Source organism: Aotus nancymaae, unplaced genomic scaffold (genome assembly GCF_030222135.1).
Source record: "Aotus nancymaae isolate 86718 unplaced genomic scaffold, 86718_ANA_hifiasm-v0.15.2.pri h1tg000003l, whole genome shotgun sequence".
NCBI classification, from domain to species: Eukaryota; Metazoa; Chordata; class Mammalia; order Primates; family Aotidae; genus Aotus; species Aotus nancymaae.
Window position 1 is genome coordinate 18,015,647 of NW_026988414.1, and position 18,497 is coordinate 18,034,143.

At 44.1% G+C, this 18,497-nt stretch overlaps 1 protein-coding gene across 14 annotated transcripts in view; it reads right to left on the reverse strand.

The window, feature by feature from the left end:
- The window catches only part of ZNF618 (zinc finger protein 618), a 176,194-nt gene extending 161,180 nt beyond the window's left edge, over positions 1-15,014 (reverse strand). For 13 of the 14 annotated variants that reach the window (XM_021672172.2, XM_021672171.2, XM_064378699.1 and 10 more), the window contains exon 1: positions 14,970-15,014. In XM_021672172.2, coding sequence (XP_021527847.1) covers positions 14,970-15,002 — 33 coding nt within the window. In that variant the 5' untranslated portion in view covers positions 15,003-15,014. Of the gene's footprint in view, positions 1-6,304; positions 6,313-14,969 lie in introns of those variants that run through there. The other variant, XM_064378678.1, reaches the window with a different exon arrangement.
- Positions 15,015-18,497: the final 3,483 nt, after the last annotated feature.

An 18,497-nucleotide genomic window follows, 5' to 3' on the forward strand; every position in this document is an offset into this window, starting at 1 on the left:
GCACACAAGGGTTCCAATTTCTGCACATCTTCACCAAAACTTTTTTTTTTAATAATGGCCACATTAATGGGTATTAGGTGATATTTCACTGTGTTTTTGAACTGATGAATGATGTTGGGAATCTCTTCATATGCTTGTTGGCAATCAGTATATTTCTTTGGAGAAATGTCTACTCAACTTCTTTGCCCATTTTTAAATGGAGTTATTTGGTTTTTGTTGTTGATTTATAGGATTTTTTTATATATATATTCTGGACATTAACCCCTTGCCAAATACATATGATTTGCAAATATTTTCTGCCATTCTGTAGGTTGCCTTTTCCCTATAAATTCTTAATGCAAGGAAGTCTTTTTAAATGTGACACACACATATATACACACACACAAAGACAGAATCCAAAACACAAAAATATAAATATTTTTCAAAAGTAAATATTGCATTTAACCACCACTTCCACTAACATTAACTAAGTTTTTAAAAAGGTCTAGAAGAAAATTGGAACCTAAATAACAAAGTCACTATCTCTAAAATCCAAAGAGCTTCTCTTTAAAAATGTTTTTAAAAAAGATAAACACTCCAAGAGAAAAATGGGCAAAAAGGTTGAACAGGCAATTCACAAAAGAAATGCAAATAGTTAATAAAAATATACCAACAGATATTCAACCTTATTAGTTTTCCCATCAGGCCATCAAAGATTTAAAATATGAGCACAAGGTGATGGCCAGAATGTGTAAAATGGGCACTCACAATATCCTAACAGAAATGTAAACTGATACCACCTTGCTGGGAGACATTTGGCAAGTTCTGTCTACATGTAGAATATAAATCCACCGTGGCCCTGCAGTCAGCTTTCCAAACAGTGATGTTAAGGAGATGATCATACAAGTGAGAAGCTGTATGAAAAAGATGTTTCTCACAGAGTAGATTATAACAATGACAAATTAGAAATAACCAAAATCCAATCACACACTGAATTTTGGGCCATACATACAGTGGAAATACAATGTAGTCAGTAAAGTAATAATGAAGATCTACCTACATTTGCTGATGATGAAAAACATGAGTTTAAAAAGAAAAAAAGACAGCAGGCCTCAGAACAGCATGGGATATAATCCCATTTGTGTAAAATCGTATGTACTTAAACATGTAGAGATGACTTGAATAATGCTCATCAAAATGGGAACAGTGGTTATCTCACCATTTCAGGTGAGTTTTTTTAAAAAGAATAATCTTCATTTTTTTTGTACTGCTTGAATGTTTTTGTAATGAACATGTTATTTTTATAGTCAGGGAATAAAAACTATTTTCACTTGGAAAAAAAAAATAGAAGTGGAGAACTAACTCTTGGTAGACATTTCACACTCGAAAACCAAAATAGAGCCCGTATCCTATGCAGAGACAGTGTAGTCAGGAAGTCCTGAGTTCAAGTCCTGACCCTGACACTAGTTAGCTGAATGACCTTGGGCAAGTTATTTAGCTTCTTTGTGTCTTGGTTTCTTCCCTGTAAAATAAATGATAATTCTGTCATGGAGTTGTTTTGAGGATAAAGAGACTAACATTGACTATGTTCTCAACAAACATTAGTCTCATTCGACCTTTGAGCTCATTACTGGAAACACAGAGCTATGCCTGGCACATAGGTCCTCAAAATGTGTTAGGTGATTGAATGAGTAGACAGATTAACAGTCACATAGAAGGACAGATGTCTGAAGGGCGGAAAGATGGAAAGGATGGGTGGGTAGAGAGAGAGATGCGTAGATAGCTAGACAGACAAATTGATGGGTACACTGATGGTACAGTGGCCCGTGTTTTCCAAAGGTGGCCACATCAGGATATATCGCATCCTACATGCTCAATGTGATGTTGACATGCCTCCATAAACAGATGAGTTGATGTTCCACCCTTTGAATGGTGCACACCTTTGTAACTGCCTCAATCAATACAATGTGGTGAAGTGATGCTGCATGACTTTGGAGGCTAAGTCATAACAGGTGAGGCTGCAGTTGCTTAGTGCTATCTATCTTGGTACATGCGTCTTGCCACTTAAGAAGCCTGGCCATATATGAAGCCTCTATGCTGGGGAGACCATATATGGAAAGGGAGGGAGAGAGAAAGACAGAAAAAAAAAAAGAGATGTGGCTGGGAGGCAGGCCCAAGGAGCTCAGCCGTTCAAGTCTTCAGAATCCAGGCACCGAATATGACCATGGAGAACCCTTTGAGACAACTCTGCCCCAGCCACCATATGACCACAACCACAGAAAGACTCTGGGCCAGAAGTGACCAGCTGAGCCACTGCCAAATTCCTAGGCCACAGAAACCATGAGAGACGATAAATGATCGTTGTTGTGTTAAGCCACTAAGTTTTTGGGGTGATTTGTTGCACAGCAATAAGTATCTAATACAGACAGTGAGGTGAGTGTTTGTGGTTGGGAAAATGAGTGGCGCTGACTGGAGGATTGCTGCATGTGGACCCCTGACAATCAGCACCGTCTTGTACTTGAAATCAGACCTTGCCTTGTACATCTCTCTTGTCTGTTCCAAAAGCCTCCTGCTTACCTGGCTATTCCAAGCCTCTCTCACCTCAGCTGTTTATACTTCCAATCGCCCTCCAAGCTCAGATTCTCTGATTAACTGCCCTCCTGCCCAAACTAACAGCACATGCTTTCTGAGACAACCTAGTCCAAGCCCTTATTGTACAGTAGGGAAAACCAAGGTCCAAAGAGGGTAAAGAATGTACCCAAGATGAGACCATGGTTCTTGTCATGCAGCCCAGGGCTATTTCTCCTCCAGGAGCCTGTGGGCTTCAAATATTCCTGACTCCACCTCTCACTGCCTGTTACTGTCCCAGCCAGGGCCTGCAGCGTCGCTCGCTGCCCTGATGGCAGCGTTACTGTCCCATCAGGGCAGCGAGTGACGCTGCAGGCCCTGGCTGGGACATGCCAGAGCTCTTGGCTCCAAGCATACCTTACATCTGTCTGGGCATAAATTTGCATTCTGAATCTGGGAGGCCCCGATTCCAAGTATGTCAAATGTAATTAATTACAGCAAACCTTCTGCAACTGTTTTCAAACGTGGTATTAAAGGCTTTGTGAGCATGGAACACACAACCCGCTGGTCCGCTGAGGCACATGGGGAGCTGGGGGATGAAAGCCAGGGAGTCCCAGACCCAGGCCCCACGGAATGGGGAGAGCAGCTTCCCCAGACGCCATGGCTCAGAACAACCCACCGCAGACAAATGGGTAGCCGTGCCTAAAGTCCCACCCCAACCACCAACTCCACATCCTGAGGCAGTACCTGTACCTTCCTCAGCTGTACAATGGGAATGATAAGATACTACACCTCAAAGGGCTCTTGTGAGCTTAGAATATGGTGACCACCTAAATTTGAATCCTAACCGCCGCTCACCAGCTGTGTAGCCTTGGGCAATTCCTTTCACCTCTGAATTTACACTCTCTCATATTAAAAAAAAAAAAAAAAATCCCTACTTTACAAGGTGACTGTTTTAAATGAGATAACAGATATTAAATGCTTAGTCCAAGGCCTGTCATATAACAAGCACTCAGCAAATGTGCAATGATTATATTTCAAGGAAGATAAATTCCATTGTGCAAAAACAATGTGAGATAAATAAGAATGCTAAGCTTCAGTCCTTGAAAAGTTCCTAAATAAAAAAAAAAAAATTTTATAAGGTTGAATTTCCAACACATGGCTCAAACTCCTTGCAAAACATGAAGAGCAGGAGTACTGAGCTGAAAAATAGAGACTGCTGCTCCTGACTTGGGCCACTCACCCACCTCCAGGTCTCTGATCCAGGCTGGAAGTCAAAGGAGATGACCTCCCACCCTGCCAGCTCTGCCCACTATAAAAGGATGCCCTCAATCTTCTAGCAGCCTTCCTTCCCAAATCACTACAGGAAACAGACATGACTTAGCAAAAGAATGGCTTCCAGTCCCCACAGGACCCAAAATCCACAGCCCGCAATGTGACCTGGGTCTCTATGCCCAAAGTAACTCAGAACTGCACCCTGATCCAAAAAGACCCCAGTTAAAACTCAAAAACGAAACAGACTTTGGAATTTTTTGGTAGGCAAAGAAACTTGGGTTATCTTTTAGATTGATTTTTACTAATCTTGTTGGATTTGCTTTCTTTCAAAGTGTTCAACTAGTGTTTAGGGGAGGGAAAAGCAAAGTGGGAAACAATATAATTTTTTCCCTGAATTACTAATCTCTCTCTTAGAAATTCCCATTACCTCCTCCATTTTAACCACCTACTTACACCAACGCCTACACTACTACATCATCATCCATGCCAGCCTCTGAGTCCTGCAGTCTGTCCAGGTATCTGATGATGATGATGTGTGACCCTGAGCAAGCCACTTGCCCTCTCTGGGGTTCCACTTCCTTTACTATAAAAGGAGCAGGTTGGCTTAGATCAGCACTGTCCAATAAAAATATAATACGAGCCACGGAGCAAATTTCATATTTCCTAGTAGCCACATTGTTTAAAAAAAAAAAAAAAGTAGAAAATAAAAAGAAACCAGTGAAATTAGCATTAATAACATATCTTATTTAATCTAACATGTAAAATATCATTTCAACCTGTAGTCAGTATTTTTAAATTACTACTGATACCTTTTATGGTCTTTTTCCTAACTGACTAGCCACATTTCAACTACTCATAGCTACTTGCAGCTAGTGGATACCAATACATACTGGATGGCACAGGCTTAGATGCTATCTGCGACCCTTACAGCTCTAGACTCCTCTGATAAAAGCCAGCCTCACAACAAATTCCAACTAAGGCTAGTAGCACCCCAAGGAAGTATCTCTTCCCTGAGGCCTCATTTCAGACTAGTTTCAGTTTTATTTCAGGTCAGTTTCACTTTCTGCTTTTCTAGCATACATTATAAGAAACACCCACATAAATACAATTAAATTTTTATAGTTATTTTTACCAGTTGATGAAATTAAGAAAAAAAAAATTCCCCAACATCCAAAAATGTCTTCGTCTATTCTTTTTGGGTATTCTAAGTTGCCCAACTACATCTTCTCGGCTTGCAAAAACTCTTGAGTCCAAAATAAAACAAAACACAAATTCTCTGCCAGCTTTCACCTGACAAAAATTCCCACCCTTAGTCCCCCAATTTTCCATAAAAATGTTGGGACAGGCAGGAATTTGTATGGCACAGGCTCAAAGCTAAGAGGTAAGAATGGCTGGCTCCTCAGATATGCTGTCTTGGACAATAATATATCCAGTAAGCAAGCCAAAAGAGCTTTTGACTTTGAGTGCTACCAGCAAATTGCAAGCCGGGAGTTTGCCAAGAGATATTCGGGCCTCCTCCACTTTGCAGGAGCCATTTCCACCCCTGGGGGAGATAGCAGGTTTCATTCTTCCCTGGGTCCTCACCCAGGAACAGGGCTGACCTCCAGTAATCAAAGATCGACCCCTGACACAGGGCTCACTTCACTAGAAAGCAATGTTTTTCCCTGTGTTTTCTATAGCAGAATGGGGAGACAAGCATCACCTGACTCCATTTATTCTCTTTAGCTTATATAGAAAGCCTCATTCTGCTTTGTCAGCCAAAATATTTATATCATTTTTTTGTCGACTCAATACCATCCTCACCTCAGCCTCCCTCCTTTCCTTTTTAAGAAAAGAAAGGAGTTGTCACCAACATGTTTCTCCAATTCTTGCTGTTCATGAAGCACTTTCTAGTCCATTAATTCATATGATGCTTGCAAGAAGCTTGGAGGGGTTTAAGGATGGCCTGTCCTCCCACTTAACAGGTGAGCAAACAGAGGCTGTGTCGGGGTCCCAGACCCCAGGGTCTTCCAGGGCGAGGCAGGCCACGTACATGATTGAAACAGGACGAGGCTGGGGAAGGACGCAAACAGGAAAGAATCTGTGAAAGGCCCACAAATTCCAAACTTTTTGAACCCTAGGCTGGCAAAAAGATAAAATAACATACAAGAGATCCACTCACCTTGTGGGCCTTAGTCTGTGACTCGATTTACAAAACTTACCCAGCATAGCATTAATAATTGGCATTCGTTATAAAAACTAATGTATATTTAAAAAGTAACACATATGTCAGAGTTTACAAGGCATTTTCAAACACGTCATCTGACGTCATTCTTGTGAAGAATCATTACCAGCCCATCTCTCAGACGCAGAAATTAAGATACAGAAGGACTAAAGAACTTGTTTGTGGACTTACAAGTGTGTAAGCAGCAAACCTGTCCCAAACCCAGGTCATCATCCAGGAACCCCAGGGCCTGCCTTGCCCCACTGCCACATCACTTACACTGCTGAGAGACACCATCCAATCCAGCCGCCCAGCCACAGGCGTCTCCCCTTTGAAACCTGATCACTCCAGGATCAGGCAGAGAAGCAGGTCATCCAGCCCTGCTTTGATGACAACCCCAAGGGTATCTAATTATAACAACGAAGGGAGGAGTCAGGATTCTCTCGCTATTTCTCAAGACCAAATTAATTTTAATTCCTTTTGATACAGTGTATAAGCACAGGGCAGGAAAAGCACTGGTTGAGGAGTTAAGAAATCTGAGGCTGTTAGTCCCTCTTCTGCGTGTTCACTGAGGTGTTGGGCAAGTCACTCCACCTTCTTCCCAAGGCCTGTTTCTCTCTCTCTCTCTCTCTCTCTCTCTCTCTCTCTCTCTGTGTGTGTGTGTGTGTGTGTGTGTGTGTGTGTGTGTGTGTGTGTGTAGGTGTGTATGTATCAGGAAGGACAAACTGGCTTCCTGTCCCATGCTAAGCCCAACTGATAAGTGGCATTGAGTGGCATTATATAATACTAGTGACTGAGGCCACCAAACAGACTCAACAGAAAGGACCGCCATGATCAATTAGTGATGTCTGCCACAGGCTGGGGGATGGGGAATGGCAGCATGTGTTACTTATTCACCATCCTTGGGCTAGATGATGCACAAATAACATGCTGCAAGTGAAAAGAACTTTGCCCTTTACAAAACTTTTTTCTTACATCCCTCACAACTTTTACAAGAACCCTGTGCATCATCATCAATATATTATCATCTCACCTTTACAGATAAGGAAAATAAGGTGCAGAGAAATAAAGCACTTTGGCAAACACCACAAAATGATTAACGGTAGGGCAGAGAGGGGAGCCATGCCTTGGCTCTCCGACTATGCTCTGCTCGTTCTAGCCTTGGAAATGTCAAACTGGTGCTCTGCTGTTGTCAGGCCAGCTCGTGCATGTGGTTGTGCAGAAGAGACCCCCCCATTTACAGGGCTTTGCCTCCCTCCCACAGGCTATTTGCCCCTTTTAGAGGAGAGGCCACAGCAAAATTACAAAACCTTCACAAAGACATGGCAGGAAAGTAGTGCTAAGTCAGAGTTCCAGATGTTTCTTCCCAAGGTGAAGTCCTGCCTTCACTGTACAGGGTAAGGCGACCAGCCCAGAGAAAAGTGAGGTAAACAGAGCATGAAGCCCCCACAGGCCATAGTCCTCCCCACTAGGAAGACAACAACACTCAATGCAAGATGCTTTCAACTGATAGATGCACCATTAATTTTGTAACAGCTTTTTGAGAAGAAAAAATAAGAGGGGAAAAAAGTTCACTAGAAGACCAAATCTATTGTAAGGCACATCCTCATTTCAGAAAGATGGAAACGCTGGCGACAGATGGTCTACCTTAACTTAGGATAGACGGTCTACCTTAACTTAGGATTCAATGCTCGCTTGCTGAAACTGGCCATAAAGTGTCAAAAATGACAGCGTTTTATAAAATGTGCTGGAAAAAAAAAACTAAGCAAAGATACAGAGGGTTCTGTTTTCTCCCACAAATTTTCCTCGAATCTTTGACATCTGCAAACCAAAATTCAACCAAAGATGGAGTCTAGCTGAGCGTCACTTCACACATTTAGCTGCTTCAAGTTGAAGGGGCCCATGTGCCCAGATATTCTGTAAACTGGCCCCTGGTGTTCAGTTCCAGACCTCTGTCTAAGAAGACCAGGCACAAATACAGGGCACTATACCTGCAAATCAGGCACCTGGTGGTCCCCATCCGCTTTAAAGAAATACTTTATACAAAAGGAGTAAGGAGGGCAGGGGTGAAAATCATCAGATGAACTTTTTAAAAAATCCCCCTAGGCATGTAAAAGAGCATTTCCCCATCTAAGGACCCCATCGGACTACTTATTTCAAGGGAGCCATGGCTTCAGAGGCAGCTATAAGAAAATGTGCTTCGGGCTCCCTGATCAAACACTAGGTTTGACCAAATGGCCAAACCCAAACTGGTCATCCACTCTTCACTAGACCCAAAGCTCACTGATGGGAGCTATTTCCAAAAATCAAATGAAGTCATCAAATATTTATGGAGCTGCTGCTCTGTGCCAGACCCTAAAATGAATAACCAGTGATCTCTACCCTTGAGGAAGTTACAAGTTAGCCGGAGAAGCAGAAATGCAAACAACCAACTCTGACCTGTGGGTCCACAGTGTTTGGGAGGTACCATGGGGGCAGAGAGAGGGGAACTCTGTCTGGGGTGATTTGTTGGGGGCTCTACAGAAGAAGCGCAGCTGGTCTCGAGGGGGGGTCTCGTTTCTCATGAAGCAGATATGAATGAGGGAAAGGGCACCAGAAGCATGCAGCTCAGCATGAGCAGAAGCTCAAAGACACACAGGTCCACCTGCGACTGAGACTTATCCCTTTTAAAGCCTTGCCACGGGCTCAGAAACAAATCCAGAAACATTCCAAGGAGCTAGAGCAGCCCTGAATGAAAGCGTCCAGAACACTTTCACAAGAAAGTCTCATGGCAGTCTGTTTCAAAGCAACAGCCAAGAGTGTACATTTTTACTTGTTGCTTCACTTTGCCTGCTAAAGATGAGCCACCAAGCTTCCAGAACTACCCCAAGTGTTGTCAGTGGGACTCAATCTCCCCAAATGGAGAACCCCTGCCCGCTGGGTCGAGTCAACTCACATGCACTGAGCACTTTCTCAGGCCCTCAGACCAGCTGAGAGTCTCCCATGCAACCCCTTCACTTAATCCTAAAACAACCCTGCAAGGCTAGGATCATTAACCCCCTTTTCCCAGATGTAGAAGCTGTGGTTCCAAAACCAGAGTGACTTTCCTGAAGTCACACAAAGCTAACTACACCATGAGGCCGAATTTCAAACTCTGGTCTGGCTGACCTCAAACCCAGCTTTCCATTTTGCCAATTGGGGTGGATTCAGAAAATCTCTATGCAACTGACCTAAGGCCTGGCCTGGGGGAGTTTCCTGCTGATGCCAGGTTTTCGGCTCAGAAATGGATTTCACTGCCAGACCATCTTTTACTTCTGATCTACTACCTCTCCTCAGACCCCAGCCCTGCTCCTGGCCACCTGCTGCCTTTCTGCATCTTCATGCTTCTCTCTGGCAACATTTTATTTAAAATGCACTTCCAACAACTGCCTCCTGGACCTGCACTTCTTGACTTCAACAGCACACAGGCTCCAACACATCATCCTGGAGTTCCTAGCCATCATTTGTCATTTTTAACTACAGCACTGTGGCCTAACCCTGGCAGAAGACTGCTTTGGGACAAATAAAAGGGAAACATGGGCCACTCTAGCCAGGAGAACTATATGGATGGAACTCATCGTCACTATAGGCTGAAATGCCTCAGAGCAGGTGAGACTCAGATAGGAAGTCCCGCCAACGAAACCCAGAGGTCTCAACAATGTCACTACCCTTCTGGGGCCAGCCAGTGATGACAACAAGATGGAACACTGGTCCAATCCTGTGCTGTCCAGTATGATAGCCACTAGATACATGTGGCTGCCAAACAGGTGAAATGTGGCTGGTCAGAATTGAGATGTACTATAGGACTAAAATACATTAGATTTCAAAGACTTACTACCCCCGCAAAAGAATGTAACTTGTCACTTTAATAATTTTCATATGGATGGCTTGGTCAAAGGATAGCATTGTGGATACACTGAGTTAAATATGCTAAAATCAGTGTCACCTGTTTCTTTCACTTTCTTTAATACACTACTAGAAAATTAAAAATTACACATGTGGCTTGCATTGGGGACTTGAATTATATTTCTATTAGACAGCGCTGGCCTGACGTATTTAAAAGATGAGGATACTAAGACAGAAATTCTGGGATTTTTAAGGATAAATACAGCACAAACACAAACTCTCTAACTCCAGAAAAATTTCTCTGGCAATTTAAACTAAAAGTAGCGAAGAAAAGACAAGGACTCCACACACTTGAGATCTCCTCTCCAGCAAGAAGACTTTGCAAAGATGCTGCCCTCAACCTTGCATCTGCCCTTCCATACTATCCAAGGTCAACAAGCTGGGGTATGCGGCTGGGCTGCCCATGCAGCTGAGCCTTCTTCATAGGTGGCCCTTGAAGTGGGCTCAACCAGGGCTGAAAATACGTGACACAGGTCACCTAAGCCCTAGGGTTCACCTAAAAGTTAGCTGAGATAATAAATGAGAAAATAAAGTGCAAGCAATAAAGTGCAGTATACCTGCAGCACATCATGGCGGCTCATCTAGTCCAGTACCTTTCAAACTCTTTCAACCGTGGCCCACAGGAGGAAATACATTTCACATCACACACATACATCCACAAATACAAATAACAGTTTCAGGAGAGGATACTTACCTGTACCCTGTGCTATGCCTCTGCTATTTTTCTTCCCCTATATTCTAGTCTATTCTTGTTTTTAAAAAATTCTGATTGTGATTCACTAAATTGATTTCACAACCCACTAATGGCCCATGATTCAAGGTCTAGCCTGGGAATGGTAATTAAGAGGTGCGCTCTCCACTCTGATTTGCACTGCTGTTTGGCCACTGTGGCCCTCTCTCCAGCATACAGGAGATAGGATACGGCCTCAGAATCCTTCTAAACACAGTGATCCAGGCAGCCATAACCAATTCCTTGGAGTTACATTCAGAGATGAAACTTATTTATTATTATCCTTGATCTGATCCAAAGTGTTCATTTTATAGTAGCAAAAATTGAGGCTTTGAAGGAAAAAGTGATTTGCCCAAGGTCATACAATGACACCTTGGGTTGCAGGCCTAGGGCTCCTGAAAAAAGAAGCCACTTCATTTTACATCACCAGAAGGAAGGCACAACTAACACAAAACATCACAAGAACACGGAAAAAATTCAAAATTCCTCATAACCATGAAAAGTCAGCTTATATACATCCAGTGAAATATGGCAAGGAAGTTCTTATCACCCACCAAGGAGAAGACGTAAGGATTCTGAGGTCAGAGGAAGCAGCATGCCAAGAGCTGAGTCAAAAGTGAGAAAAATATTGTATCTGACACTGGAGGAGTTTTAAAACTCAATTTCTCAAGCGAAACAAGCCACTGGCTGTTTATTTTCTAGGACAAGGGAGAGGTCAGCCTTACACTGACCAGCCATCTTTGCTGCTTTCCTTCTGCAAAAGCAAGAACCCTTGTTCAAGTTCACTTCTGTGTGGGTCTGAAAGTATAAGTAAACCTCTTTTCCTAGCTTGGTCCAAAGTCAAGCTATAAAGCAGGCCCTTGAAATTTCAAACCTTATTAGAAAAAATTTTTTTTAAAAAAGCCTCCTTAGGCAGAAAAGCAAAACATTAAGTAATGAGAGTCTCCACTGTGAAACTGAGTACAAATGATCTTTCACCAAAATAACTCAGCCCATCATCAAATTACCACCCCTCAAGTCCAATTTGCCAGATACTTTGCCCAATATTCTAAGAGAATGTGGTAACATACAAGAGCCAATAAAAATTAGCTCATATATCCATTTCTGGTCACCTATCCACCTAAAATACGAGGTGAGAAAGCCAAGGCCAAGGTCAGATCTCAATCCAGAGAGAGACACCAATAGAAACAAAAGAAAACTGGCCCCGCCCCCAATAGAACCATCATGCACCTCTACTTCCTTACAACAAACATGATCAGAATAACCAATTTTTAAAAAAGAAAAGAAATTAAAAAACAGGTTTACAAAACCAGAAATGATTTTCAACTTCTAGCCACAGACAACAGAATAAAATTTCAGCAGAATGGAATGAAGGAATCTGAATTGTGTGTCAGGAGATCCAGGCCACACAAAGGGACGTGCTGCAATATTTTTATTCCTTGCACCAGAAATAACCTGTTATCTACAACCCTGACTTTTTCTCAGATGCCCCTACCCGCCCCCTCCACCCCTCCCCAGCCCTTCTCTCCTGCATCACTGCTAAACTCAGGCCTTCTGCCTCAAGAGGCCTCCAGAGCCCCTTGGAAATTATAAATTCCTTGACCGTCCTAGTCATCGGCCTAAATAATTCAACAGAAAAAAAATTTTTTAATTATGCTACTTAAAAAAAAAAAAAAAAGCTCATTCCAAATATGTCAGAATGTGACCAGTCAGCCCTGAAGGATTTTGTTACTAAAAAAATAAAATCTCCCAAATGCAATGGCGATGATGGGAAATGTCAAGCCTCTGCCATTGTCAAATATATTTCACAGAGATAATATATTTGACTTATTCCACTTAAACATTCAAATTTCCACAAAACAGGGTTGGGAATCTATGGACTGGGGCCACCAGTTCTTCCAAGACCAGCTAGTGGCTGGCAAAAGGGGCAGAAGGTTTCCTGTTCTTGCCCCAGGTGACCCACCATCAGTTTCCAATCCAAGGTCCCCCTCAAGATCCCACCCTGCAAGTGCTAATAATATGCTCCTTTTAGACAGAAAAATTGTCAACTTTTGGGGGGGTAGGCTCAAAATCCCCAGCAAGTTCAATCAGATACTAATTGATCACAAAACCCTTCATCTTTGGGTGGGTACTTAATTTTCATCTGTCAAATTTCAATTCAGTCAATATTTATCTGCCTTCCGAAATTTTTTGTTGTTGTTTCACCTTCATTTGATTCATTTTAAGGCCAAAACCTCCAAATGAAATATTGTTTGCACATATGCTTTCATATTCCAGAGGCAAACCTTTGGGTTTGGCTTTTGTTTGTATTTTGATTTTTTGTCCTTTATATTTTTTGCTACTAAAATCAGCTGAGTTGGTGTTTTACCACATTTCTTCAGCAAAGTAAGTGTTCTACCAAGGAACATAAGAACCAGAATTTTCATCTCCTTTCTGCCCATCCCTCTTTTATCTTTTTCTTGTTAAGTCAGTAAAATTTGTGCTTTTTTTTCTTTTTTCTTTTTTTTTTTTGGTCAGAAACCCCCCAAAATGATCAAGGCTAATGGATTTTCCCCCTCTGAAAGTAACCAGGTTTTTGAAAAATAACAAATATTGATAAACTCCCAACCTCACATCACAATCAAAGAGGCCTGAAACCAATCTAAATTTTTTTTAAGTAATAAATTTTTCAAATTGGAAGAGTGAACAAGACAGAAAAGGAAAAATTTTCTTCCTTACGAAGGATTCCTCAATCCTTGTCTTCATCAATTGATTCAGTTGCATGTCATAAAAAATGAGCTTCTGTGAATCCACTGTTAGTTTTTTCATAATAATGTTAATTATGCATATCTTATTTTAATGGCGGTCTCTCCTACAAATCTGTGGGCTACTCAATTTGTATAATGTATGAATTTACATTTTTTCCCCTGATTATCGCTCAAAAAAGGTTCCTGACATTTTCTGGATAAAACAACAACAAAAAAGAAATGCCTAGACCTTTCAGGAAACAAAATCAGAAAACAGTCTTAATTATTCCATCAAAACAAAACAAACAAAAAAAAACACACACACACACAAAACCCAACAAATACAGAAAAAAGAAAGGATTTCACTGTAACTTTTCCAGTTTCGGTTTTCTTTAGAATCTTAGGATTTAAATGCAGTAAAATGTAAATGCAAAATTAAAAAAAAAAAAACTACAATTTTTGGGTGTGTCCAAAGCCAACATTTTAGGGTCTATTTTCTCTTTTAAATCCTTCCTTCGTGGAAATAGAAAAACTTTAAATATTGTCAAATAGAGAAATTAGTCTTTTTTTGCCCGCTGAGCTAAACAAGTTCCAAATTACAATGAAGTACAATTTCTAATTGCTTCATAAAGCCAATTCTCAGTTTTCCCTAAACTCAACAATTTCCCTCTTTTCTTTATTCCAATTAGTTTTTTTCTCAAACTGAAATGAAATGAGTAGCCAAACTGACTTTGCTTTTAGGAGATTTTTTCCTTTCTCCCCTCCAAGAACTGAATTCATTCAAATTCCAGCTTAATTTTCATTTACATATTATCTGGATTTGGCTTCAGAAATAAAAATTGTGTCCATGCTTCTGGAAAGATCAAAGTGAAAATTTTCACCCGAAAAAAGAAAAAAAAAGATTCTCTTACCCCTCCACTGCCTGGTAGTGCAAACTTTTGAAAAAATAAGAAATAAAAAATATTTCTTTTCAATTTTAATTTCTTTTTTTATTTACAAAATAGTATCCTCTAGGTGGCGTCGTTTTAATGGGAAAAAAACTACCGTTTGAAGAAAAATTAGAAAAAAAAAATTGAGAAAGGGAAATATGGCCTAAAAAAAAAAAGATTGTTGTAAAAATGGGGGGCCTGGGGGAAGAGACCTCCCGGGGGGTCATCGGGGACCCCAAGTGCAGAGAGGGTCAGGGGAAAATTGCAAATTTGGGGGGGAGGGGGCAGAGCTGGAAGGGGTTGCATTTTTGCAAAATGTGAATTGTCCAAACTGAAATGGCTGCTCTGTTCTCTCGCCGCTTTGTTTTCTGGGCTCCGGTCCGAGCCCGGGGCCGGAGGGGGCGCTGGGTGGGGGCCCCAAAAGACCCCCTCGTCACCCCCACTCTCCTCACACCCCGCAGCGCCCAGGGGGGTGCTCTCCGGACCCCGACCCTCCCGTTAGCGCCCACAAAAAGCCCGCAAACGTGCCCAGGCACTTTGCATTTTGCAAATCTTGCAATGAAGTGGCGCAGCGCCCCGGGCCCCGGCCCCCCGGGGTCCCCCGCGCGGTGCTTGCCCCCGGCCCCTCGTCGTACCTGCGGAGCCGCCGCGCCGCCCGGCTGGTTCATGGGTCCGTGCGGGAGGAGGCGGCCCCGGCGCGTCCTGCTCCTCCCGGGCCGGGCTGCTGGTGCGCGCACAATGCCGCCGCCGCCGCCGCCGCCACCGCCACCGCTCCCTCCTCCGCCCGCCCCGCTCAGGCCGGGGGGGCGGGGGCGCTGGGAGCGCGCGGGGGGGGGCGCCGGCCCTCGCCCCCACCCCCGGCCCGCACCGGCCGCACCGCGGCCGCCGCCGCCGCCAAGCCGCCCCTCGCGGGGCCGCCGCCGCCCCCCGCCGCCCTGCCCGCCCCCGGGCCGGCCTCGCCGCGCGGCCAGCGAGCTTGGGGCCTCGGCCTCGGCCTCCGCACCGCCGGCCTCCGCGCCGCACACAAAGCCGACGGGTCCTGGGGCGCGCCCGCCCGCCCGTCCGCCAGCCCCTGGGCCCCGGCGCACCCGCCCCCCAAACTTTCCCGCGCCGCGCCCTGCCCTCCCCGCACCCCCCGCGCCCGCCCCCCGGCTCCCTTCTGCCCTCCCCCGGTCCTCCAGCCCCTCGGAAATGTCATTTTCACGCTGGAAAAAAAGTTTGGGGAGCCGGCTCTCGGCGGAACGCAAGAGGTTAATGGGAGCTCTGTACCCCGCTGTCCCCCCCACCGGAAAAAAAAATCACATTGATTTTTGAAATAAAAGTTTTCAAGAGCTGGATTGCTCAAAGACTGGAGGGCTTACTGGGGATATTCCTATTGCCCCTGCCACCCCTCCCAAAAAAAACTAATGTAATAAAAGTTTGAAGAACTGGCCCCATGTCAGACAGGAGGGGTTAAGGGGACTCTAGCCCCCCCAGCCAGATTGATTTTTAAAATAAATATTTGAGAAGCTGCTTTTATGTGAAATGCCAGTGAAACGGCTGTTTCTGCCTATCCTTGCCAAATTTATATATATATGTTTTTTTTTTTTAATAAAAGTTAGAAAAACTGGTCCTACAGGAAGACAAGAGGGGTTGAAGGTTAAGAGGTATTAGACCCCCATATTCCCCAGTCAGGTTGATTTAGAAAAGGAAAATTTGAGAAACTTCTATGTGAAATAAAAAGTGAACCAGCCGCGTATTTCTTTCCAACACCCCAAAAGAGCCAGTTTTGTTTTTTTAACTTGAGCAACTGCTTCCTTGTGACTTGGGAAAGTTTAAAAGGATTTTTTTTCCTGTTCTCTTCCCCATCCTCCTAAAAAATCAGATTTTTTAAAAATTGAAAGTGTGAAGGACCTGCCCTATTAGAGAGACAAAGTGGGATTACTGGACCCATCCTGCATCTCCCACGACTGACTGACTTTTGGAATAAAAACGTTAAGAATTGCTCGTCTATGAGATGTAAGGTGAACAGAAATCCTTCTTTGCCCCTCCCCAAGACAAAACTACAAGGGTACTTTTTAAAAATAAAAGCATTGGAAATTAAGCGCAAACAGGTATCTTCTCTCTGCCCCCACTTTCAAAAATCAAATGTTCTTTTTTGTAATGTTTAAAGAACTGGAGCAATATGAGACAGAAAGGGTTACAGAAATGTTTTCCCTACAACCCTCAAAAAACGTATTATTTTTAAAATTTTAGGAAATGGAGGCACGGTGTAGAAGACACCTCCTTTCCCTAAAAAAGTGAAACTGGGAATTTAGTCCTATATGGGAGACAGAAACACAACTTTTGACCCCCTTGTGTATACAAGACATTAAGAGGCGTCTTCTGTCGAGGCACCATGGCTCACACCTTGGCACTTTGGGAATGCCGAGGCAGGTGGATCATGAGGTCAGGAGTTTGAGACCAGCCTGGCCAACATAGTGAAACCTCGTTTCTACTAAAAATACAAAAATTAGCCAGGTGTGGTGGCACGCGCCTGTAGTCCCAGCTACTCGGGTGGCTGAAGCAGGAGAATCGCTTGAACCTGGGAGGCAGAGGTTGCAGTGAACTGAGACCACGCCATTGCACTCCAGCCTGGATGACAGAGTGAGACTCTGCCTCAAAAAAAAAAAAAGAGAGGTCTTCTAATCACTTCCCCCAGACCCCTAAAAGTTGGAGATTCATTACAAATTCAAAGTGGCCATATTTCTCCCCACCAACCTGGCAAGTATGTCCCTGGCAGAGGTTTGGCAGCTTCTGCTGAGGCTGGTGTGCAGCAGGCACCAAGGGGAGTGGGGCAGCTTGTGGAACCTGGCAGAGCTGGGTCCCGTGAGCCCTGAGCATACGTGCTGGCCGGGCAGCCCCTAGCCCACCTGTCCCTCATCCACCAGCTGGTTGGGGCCTTATTATCTGGAGAGATCCTCCAGGTTTGACGTCTGTCTGGCTCAATCCTTGTATGAAGCTTTCTGGGCACCTGACTCAAGGTCAGGTCCCCTCCTCTGCCCAGTGGAGCCAAGCCTGATCTTAGGCCCTAGAGTAGAAACTAGATCTGAAATGGCATGGGGTCTCAGTCACCATGGCTGAGAGCCGTATGGTACCAAGGAAAAACTCCTTTCCTAGGAGTTGGGAAAACTTGATGCAATAAATATTCATTTGAACACTTACTATGCGGCCAGGCACCTTGTATCTAGTAGGGCAGACACACACCATGAAGAGGAGAACTGTTTGCAGCAGCTCTTCTCAAACTCTTCGCAAACTCAAGTGATCCTTGGAATCACCAAGAGAGCCTGTTCAGATTGCTGGGCCCCATCCCGGAATTTCTAATTCATTTGGTCTGGGTTAGGGACCGAGAGGTTCATTTCTAATGCATTCCCAGGTGATGCTGATGCTGCTGGTCTAAGGGCCGGCCACCTTCTTAAAACATTCGCATGACAGTGCCAATAGTGAGGTGTTTGGTGCAGCTCGAGGAAGGGTCCTGCCCAGCCCGGGCGGGGGGCAGTGAAGATTCCAGGAGGGTCTTAATTAGATGGCAGGTTCTCTCTAGAGCACAGATTCTTAAATAGGGTCCTTGCATGGGTTTGGGAAACCAAGAACTACTCCTTAAGCAAATGTATGTCTGTATGTGCATTTTGCGGGGAGAAAATCTCCAGCTTCCACTCAAGAGCATCCGGGATGGTCAACTTGGAATAATCCACAGCCTGTCTCCAGGCACCTCTGGCCTATAAAGTCTCTTGGTCCTTCTCAGCCGTCTTTTTCTGGAATCACTGCAAGCCCTTTCTGTTTCTCCACCACCCATGGGTCCCAGGAGCTGGGCCTTCCATCAGCACATCCCAACTGTAGAGGTGTCTCCTCCCCAGGGATCTCGGCCTTGGAGAGTGTGTCCTTTCTTCATTCTGTCCCAGATGGGCCATGAAGGGTATCCTCAGGGGACAATGGCTGAGCTTGAAGTCATCCTGACAAAATCTAGTCTATAAATGAACCCACATATTTCCCAAACCACGGCTGAAACTATGCAGTCATCCAGAGCTGTGGTTTGTCTCCATTCGGGAATTAACTGAGGGTGCACTCACCATGTGGAACTTTTGGAGTGTGCTGAGGACCTGCCCAAGAAAGTGACTAGGTACTGCACGAGGTGGTTGTGGTCC